This window comes from Arachis ipaensis, chromosome B4 (genome assembly GCF_059453495.1).
Source record: "Arachis ipaensis isolate K30076 ecotype BB chromosome B4, ASM5945349v1, whole genome shotgun sequence".
Lineage (NCBI taxonomy): Eukaryota > Viridiplantae > Streptophyta > Magnoliopsida > Fabales > Fabaceae > Arachis > Arachis ipaensis.
In genome coordinates this window covers 39,834,556-39,843,588 of record NC_142439.1, presented here as the reverse complement: position 1 = coordinate 39,843,588, position 9,033 = coordinate 39,834,556, and the positions used below count along the sequence as shown (strand labels likewise).

Below are 9,033 nucleotides of genomic sequence, written 5' to 3'. Positions count from 1 at the left end.
ATAACACACGTTGAGAAAAAGAAAATTGTAATAACTTTTAAGAGAGTTGTTCAATCATTCTGAGTGTTTAGTGTATTAGTGTTTATTTTGTCATAACATGTTTTAGTTAAAACTTTTAAGGCTTTAATAGTCAGCTTAAGTTAGTAAAAAGTAGATTTAGATGTTGTCATGTTATATGTGAGGAAGTCTGCACTTAGTCGATCAAAATTAAGCCCTTAGAATCTTTGATTTTAATGTAATACAGGTCTAACTCATATGGTTTACCGTGGAGCTGTACACACTCGTTTTGAGCATTCACTTGGTGTTTATTGGCTTGCCTGCTGGCAAAGCTATTGACATAATAAAAAAAATACAAAGTAAATATATATAAACTGCCTTGTGTTACTATATGCTTGTTATTGGCAAGATGATATGAGATTATTTTGTTAAACAATCTTACTATGCTTTTAGGGACCAGAGCTTGGTATTGAACATTGCGATGTAATGGCAGGAAAGCTTGCTGGTACCTGACATCTCTGGAGAGTTATTTGTTTTGACACTTCTAATTCCACTATTTTGTTATTATTACTAATATGATATGATATTTTGCCTAGGATTACTGCATGATGTTGGCCATGGTCCCTTCAGCCACATGTTTAAGGGCAAGTTCCTTTTCCGGGTCTTTAATGGTGACAAATGGTAATTCTATGATGTGCTTGTTAATTCAGGTTTTCTGACTTCTCTCTGTACATTGAAGTTTCTTCACATGATTAATAGCACATGTTTCTTGCTTCTTCCAACAACATTCCAAAAAATTATATTTTCTAAATTTGTTTATTTCTATTTAAGGAGTTAAATTGACTTTCTAAAACCTGCAACAATGTGTTGGTTGAGAATTCATCCTTTTGAATTAACATTACTTTCAGGTCCCATGAGAAAATGTCAGCGAAGATGATAAATTATATGGTTGATGAACATAATATTGATATTGATCCTGAACTCCTCAAGAAAGTGAAGGTTAGACCTTAGATGTATGAAGTGTTTGTGGAATATATACATATATGTTTCTTTTCTCGTTTACATTTTGTAAATTGATACATGATGGACCTCTAAGCCAGGAGTAAAATATTACTTATTCCCTGTGGTTTTATATGTTCCAATAATATTTTTCGTTGACTGCAGGGTCTATGCATCAGTTTGAAAGTGAAGTATGCTCTCTTATTTCTATTTACTGTTCTGTTTTCATCATTTAGCCTTTGAGATGAAGGATGGAAGAGAGGTACTCTTCTTCTCTATTATTTCTTGCTCTCTTTTCAAATTTTAATTCTGTTTATATATAATGTGTGTAGCTAGACTCACAATTTAAGGTCCTAGGAAGCATATCAACAAAATGAAAATTAAAATTTCTCTCCGATTCCGATTCTGCGAAACCTTTTCCATTCCTACAAATGAGTGCAGGTGCCATTTGCTTATTCTATTCCTCACCAAATTTATTATTATTATTAGGGTTTAAGTGATTTATATATGCACTAGCTGGATTTTAATTGAAGCGCTTGAGGAATTTTTGCTTAAATTTATGTTTCTTCAAATACGAATTTTTTCTTCTATCGTGTGAATTTGGTGAAATAGTGAAGAAAATGATTGATAGTTGGTTTGATACACTTATTGATTATAATAGGTGGCGCATTTGGTGGCAATAGAGGGCTCCGTCCAGTGCCTCCTGAAAATTTTTAGGCTTTGATCTTTTCCATATTTTCATGTAGGATTATTCTATGCAACTTCCTGCACAAGAACTTGTGGCTAGGGATTTGCATGATAATGTTTGGACTTTCCGTCATATATATCGAGGTATGCATAATGTGTAGTCCTGTATATAATCTGAAACAGCAAAATTATTGGAAACTTGCTGAAGATCTTTTTATTTATTTATTATGGCCCTCACCTTAAGCAGGGCAACCAAAGCGCCACTTGGTTACAACTGAATGGAGTATATTTGTCAGTGGAAAGAGGCTCTTTGCTGGAGACTCTGTTTTATTTATACGGTGAGGGTAATAAATTGATCATTTCTGTGCTGTTTGGTGCTTGAGTCGAAGTTTTCAAAACTGTCTTGGAATATATTGAAAATCAGTGTTTCAAAGCTTCAACTCACTTCAGCAAATGACTTGCATTTTGACTATCTTTCCTGCTCTTTTAAATGTTCTGGGCATCAGGTTAGCTAACAGGCAACTAGCCAACATATCATCATCGGTATTGTCAAGTGATAGTATGCATATTGGGATTCTTGCGGCAGCTGCTCATGCTTTTGCAAATAATAGTCCCTTTTACCGTCTTTTACAATCCTAGGTGAGTATCTTTACTTTTCTTTATGCTAATTTATCAATTCTTGTATGTTTGTTCAATTACAGAGGCATGGATCAACTAATTGTTTAATGAACTCTTGTTCTCAATTATAAAGTCTTGAACTCAAAATCTTTCTTTCATTTGCAGGGATAGTCCTTCAGAGTTTGTTATTCCTTTAGCCAAGTACTACAAGGTAGTGTTTCTATTCTCCTTTTTAGAGTTTGTGAGATAGAAAAATTCACAATAGTGTAATTTGCATGTATAATTTTTATTCTCCTTTTCTAATTCAATATTGTAAATTTTTTCAATCTATCTTTGTTGCTGCTTCTGCTATATACTACTACTACCATGAAAATGATGCAACTACTAGCTAGTGCTTAATGATTTCACTTTTTTCATTCAATGGAGGGGCCTTGCCTTACCTTAATTATTCTAGTGCCCCTTTATTTGATATAAATATATGGGCTCTAGCATAGTTGGCAAAATTCATCAGTTCCAAAAGCCTTTATATATATATATATATATATATATATATATATATATATATATATATATATATATATATATATATATATATATATATATATATATTGACACGACTTTCTTATTAGTTTATAGTCCATTCATTCAAAGAATTTAAAATATGAAGAGTTTTGTAAGCTATATGGCTATTGTGGAAAAAAATAAGCCTTATGTTTCAATGCTATTTATTCAGTTTGTATATGCAAGCATGGCTTTATTGTCTAAGGCTGCAATTTCCAAAGGAATGACCCCTTTTATTTTTGTTGTTTATAGACAAGCCTTTGCATCAGTTTTCTTATCTCCATTTGCTTTTTTTGACAGGTTTAATTCTCTCATCATGAATTAAATTATTATTATTAACCTTTATTAATGATTACTAGGCTTCTAATTCTCCTTTGGTTGTGTGTTAATTTTGTAGTAAGCAGAGTGCTCCCTTGTCATGCAAGTTACTGTGCAATTTGTTTCTTATTTCACTTGTTGGGTATGAATGAAATTATGAATAAACTATATATTAATACTACTCTAAGATAGTGACATAACATTCTAAGACACACTTTGCTTTTCTTTTTCTCGTGTTAAATGTGCAGGTTGACAACAAGTTCAACACTTTCCAAAATTTGGATCTGATAACTGTGTATCACTATTGCATCTTTGTTACTTCTGATTTGAGTTGCTTTAGAATGATGTATACTCATAATATGTTGTACATAATAATGCCTGACAGTTGTGATCATTGTGTAATATATCATATCTGAATTTTGTACTTTTTCCACTAATTATTGCTGATTCAAATAAAGAGGTTAACTATTTTGTGATAGAAATTGGCATTCAGAGAATGATTTTATATATAGAGTTATGTCTTATATTGAGAAATTGTGTTATAAAAGATTTAATTTTTAAATTTTGATATTAAAAAATAAATTTTTAATTTGAGAGTATATGAATGAGATGAAATTAATGAATGATTTGTAATTAAAAATAAATAATTAATTACAGGATTTGTGGATGTTTAAAAATCACACAAAATAGTTAATTTTTGTTAAATTAAAAAATCAATTTGTGGAGGTTTTAAACTGCCACAAAAGTGATTTAAAATTGCCACAAAAGTCTAATATAAAACCTCCACTAAACACATACAAAACCCCCCACTGAATAGATTGTGGAGGTTTTTAAAAACCCCCACAAAAGACCTCGTGGCACCTCAAATTTTGGGGGTTTTAGAAACCCCCACAAACCATTTGGTGGGGGTTATAAACCTCCACAAATAAGAAAAAAAAACCTCCACAAATAAACAAAAACCTTGTAGTGTCCTAAGTCACCATCCAACATAAAATTTAAGTGGGTAAACTTTTTATCCCTAAGCTTTACTTTCTCACTTGAATATGGTTTGATTGAAAATGATGGTCAACTTAGAGCTCTTTGTGGAGTTAAGAGTAGGAGAGAGTTGTGTAGTGGTTGGAAAAATAATGTTAGGCTCATAAAGGTTGAACTCTCAAGGCATAAATACTATGGTTGGAGGAATGTTAAATTGTATGGTCTAGGAGGAGAATTTGGTGCCTTAAGGAGAATTCTATGTACCTACCACCCGGATGGAATCATGATGATCAATTAGAAAACGGGTGTGAAAATAAGATATGGGATCCCGGATCACAACATGAAGACCAAATTTGGGAGCTCATATCTTGGGAAGAACCTCACCCAAGCTTGGTGAAGATGGTTGGAAATTCTGACAACCAATTGAGGAGCAAGCATTCTTGGAGGTTCAAGGATGAATACAAGCATAAGCTGCCATGACAAGGAGCCTCCCAAATGTCCAACTTAAGGACTTAAACTAAAATTGCTAGGTGAGAGACACCCCACCATGGTAAACTCTTTCCATTCTCTTGTATATATAATCAATGAATGAATTGAGTTTCCATTGTAGGGAGTTTTTCTTATTCTCTATATTCTTATACATTTTGCTTTGATTGATAAATTGCTTGTTTATTTCATGTTTTGTTTAGAATAGTTGTTGTTGAATGGTGTTTTGCTTGTAGTGTAAGTTTGTTTGTATTGTATTTGAAATTTTTTTTTAAAAACTAAAAAGTTGTTGTTAAATTTGAATTTTAATTGTTTTAGAATGATTGTAGAATAGGAGAGTGCCCTGTTTCTGTTCTCATACAATTCTTAAAAAAAAGTGCGCGCCACGCCTAAGCGTGACTGACGCGCACGCGTCGTTTGGCATTTGGGACTCTTAATACAAAAATCAGAGAGTTGTGCGAGATTTGTGCGAACACTGTGCTGGGAGCACAATTGCTTCCCACACGTGCGCATTGCTGACGCGTACGCGTCGATTGTCTATTTCACCCACCCATGCGTGAGCGTGGGCGACGCTTAAGCTTGTCTCTGCTGCCTTCCTCGCGCACGCTTGTGCGTCGATTCCGCGCCCTGCCTCCCCTGTTTCTGCTCTGTTCTCTTCTTTTCTTTCTTCTTTCTTCTTTCTTCTTTCTCCTTTATCCATTCTTCTTCTTTCTTCTTTCTTCTTCCTTTCTTACTTTCTTTCTTCCTCTCTTTTCAAATTTTCACTTCTCATTTTTCTTATTTTTAATTTTCTTTTATTTGTTGCATTTACTTATTTTCATTCATTGCATTTTAATTTTGTTTTAATAGCTTGTTCTTCTTTTCTTTTCTAAATCTCTTATTTTAATAATGGTGTTGAATTCTCTTAGTCAATTATTGAGAATTTCTTGGTTAATCTTGGTGCTTCTTGACTTGTTTGATATTGATGGGTGATGAACTTTTAAATCAATGCTTAACCTTTGATGATTCTTGCGTCCTTTATGCATTGATATGAACTTCTATTGTCTTCATGACCCACTCTTTCTTGTTTGAACTTAATGTTCAACATGCTCTTCATGTTATTCACTTATACTTTTAGTTTACTCTTGCATCAAGTAGTAGTTGATATGCCATTCGCGTACATTACTCTCTCACTTACGTGCGTAGCTAACATGTAGTGAGAACCTTACTCTTATTTGGCATTAGCCCCGCCTATGTTCTATTTGCTTTAATATCTTTGTTGTAGGCTTAATTCACTTTCTTTTTCTCTCCTTTTAGGTTGGCCATCAAAAAGAGGAAAAATGAAGAGGTTCAAATGAGGCAACAAACAAGTTCACCTGCACAACCCTTTGAAGGAGCTCATCAATTGTAGCAACCCGTCCACCTTGCTCTTCTTTGCATGCACCAAGGACGGTGCAATCTTCAAGTGTGGGGAGGTCGTCCGACCGATCTCCGTGGGTAACAACTTCCCTTTCCAATACCAATTTTTAATTTTCTTTATTAGTCAGTTGTTGCATTTGCATGCTAGGTTGAATAATAGTTAGAATTTGTACATATTCTATCATTTCTTTCTTGTTAGGACTACTTGGTTAGGGTGATGATCTCTTTTCCAAGAAACTATTTTAGGGCACCCTACCAATTTGGAAAAAAAATTTGTTGAACTTGCTTGAAGAATTTATTTTGGAACATGGTTTTTGAGCTAAGAACACAAGCATGTGAGTTTTGAGCTCAATTGTGTGGTTACATCTTATAACAACTTATTTTCATTCTTGTGTACATTATTCTCTTTCTATGATTGTAATCTTTGATTTGTTTGATTCTTTATGTCTATTATTCCATGTATAAATGCATTTACATGATTGAGGCCATCATTTTATGTAGCTCACTTACCCAAATAGCCTACCTTTCATCAACCATTGTTAACCAATTTTGAGCCTATTTGATCCATTTTGTTCTTAATTTTAGCTTGGCACTAAAAGAGACATGTCTCACCTAGGAATCAATAAAAGTGAGCTGCAACATTCTCTGCATAAAACCCCATGAATCAATTTCAATTATTTGCTGATATGGACATGTATTACCTTTTGTTTCATTCATTCTTCTCATAATTCATTGCTTGCTTGGAGACAAGCAAGATTTAAGTTTGGTGTTGTGATGCCAAGGCATCTTAGGCTAGTTTCACTAGCCTTTTTCTTTTGTTTTTAGTAGGTTTTATGCACTTTCTTGAGCTATAAGTAAGCATTTGGGTTAAAAGTTCATGTATACCTTAAATCATTCAACATGGTTAATTTGATGCATTTTCATGAGATTTATGTCATAATTACTTATATGTTAAGAATGATGTAATCTCTCATGATTTTAGCAAGGTTTTGATGCATGTATTGGTTGATGATAGGTGAAGAAATGCATGAAAAGAAGTTGAAGAAATGGCCATTGAAGGAAGAAAGGGAAGCAACGTTGGTGGCCAAAGTTGGACCACCAACGTTGCCTCAAATGTTGAGAGGAAAGGAGCAGGGAATTTTGCTGCATAATTCTGGTGCCCATGTTGGAGGGAACGTTGGTGAGCCAACGTTACCTCCAATATTTTTCAATACAGTTTGCGTTTTGGAATTTATAAAATTTTATTGCGATGCGTATGCGTAGGTGACGCGCACGCGTGCATTATGGAGTTTTGATGATCCACGCGCACGCACGCACGCGTGGATAGGCCAACGTTGGAGGGAACGTTGTTGGTCTAACGTTAAGGCCAACATGCACGATAAACATTCAAATATGGGATTTTTGAAATTGGCATCCACGCGCACGCGTGAGCGACGCGTACGCGTGAGCGATGCGTACGCGTGAGCGTGGGACTTTGACAATCCACGCGCACGCGTGGGTACACCAACGTTGGAGGAAGCGTTGTTGGTTCAACGCTGAGGCCAACATACGCGAAAATGTTTCAAAATTTGGAGTTGGGGAAATTACATCGACACGTACACGTCAGTGCGCGTACGCGTGGCCGTGCAATCCTTCCCAACCACGCGTACGCATAGGTGACACACACGCGTGGAATGGAAAAAATGGCATCCACGCGCACGCGTTGGGGCGAACATTGGTGCTCCAACGTTGAGTCAAACGTTGCTTAAAGTGCCCAGATTCCAATTCTCCTTAAGAAAGCGTTGGACATAACGTTTGCCCTCAAACGTGGACTCCAACGTGGATATCAGAACCTTGCAATTGAGCACCCATCTCTTCTCAACAGCATTAGAGCCACTTCAACCCACTTCAGTAATGGCCAAATGCCCAATCCAGAGACTTGAAGATCAATTGAAGAAAGTGTATAAATAGCTTAGAGTTTAAGTTAGTTGGGGGCGGGCTTACACCACTGAGTACTGAAACTCTGCCAATTTTACTTTCTCTGCACTTTTCATTCTGCAATGTACTTTTCAATTTCACTTTCCATTCTGAGAGCTATGAACAACTAAACCCCTTTCATTGGGTTAGGGAGCTCTATTGTAATTCAATGGATCAATAATAGTTTTCATCTTCTTCTTCTATCTTTTCTCTTGATTTTGTTAGAAAGCTTTCGATCTTAATTCAATTGGATAGTTGTCTTGACGGAGAAGCTATTCATAATTGGGTTTCCTCTGATCCTTGAGAAAGGGATGAGGAAATCATGCTAGAAATTCTTTCTCACATTGGATTAGATTGGGGTTTGGATGGATATCGTGACATGTAATCCTACCAATACTTTGATCTATGAATCTGTGTGGTATAATCAGTGACCAAACTTCATCTCTTCCCATGAGCAATTAAATCAAGACATTGAGCAATTGTTCAAGCTTAGAGAGATTGGTGAGCCAAGACATTGGGATCCAATCACCTAAGATTTCCAAGCAAAGTCAATGAATGCATTGATTGAGGAAGAGATGAGAATGATTTGATCCGGAGAATTCAATATCTCCTAAAACCCAATGAATCCCCAATTCTGATCTACCCATTCTCTTTACATTCGGCATTTTAATTTGATGCTTAATAATTCCCATTCTCTTTTAATTTGTTACAATTTAAGTTTCTGCACTTTAGTTTTTTGCAATTTCCTTTCTGCTATTTAATTTCTGTTATTTACATTATGTCATTTAAATTTCTTGCTCTTTAAGTTTCCTGCCAATTTACATTCTGCACTCCAAATTTCAAATCTGATTTAGTTCAACTAGAACATTCTTCCAATTAACATTGATCAACCAACCAATCTCTGTGGGATTCGACCTCACTCTATAGTGAGTTTTTACTTGACGACAATCCGGTACACTTGCCGGTGGAAATTCGTTGAGAGACAAATTTTTGTGACATCACTTTTTGTACCACTTCCTTCATTGTTGGGTTCAATCT

The 9,033-nt window shown here is 35.1% G+C and overlaps 1 protein-coding gene across 1 annotated transcript; it reads left to right on the top strand.

The window, feature by feature from the left end:
- Positions 1-483: 483 nt before the first annotated feature.
- On the top strand, positions 484-1,239 carry LOC107637775 (uncharacterized). The gene is made up of 4 exons (XM_088483340.1): positions 484-502; positions 594-678; positions 906-996; positions 1,162-1,239. The coding sequence occupies exons 1-4, from the start codon at positions 484-486 to the stop codon at positions 1,237-1,239; spliced, it is 273 nt and encodes a 90-aa protein (XP_088339466.1).
- Positions 1,240-9,033: the final 7,794 nt, after the last annotated feature.

Bases quoted from the DNA above. Each gene is read 5' to 3' on its own strand.
- LOC107637775 (XM_088483340.1), top strand. The intron at 679-905 runs GTAATTCTATGA...CATTACTTTCAG, and splicing joins GTCTTTAATGGTGACAAATG to GTCCCATGAGAAAATGTCAG. The intron at 997-1,161 runs GTTAGACCTTAG...CGTTGACTGCAG, and splicing joins AACTCCTCAAGAAAGTGAAG to GGTCTATGCATCAGTTTGAA.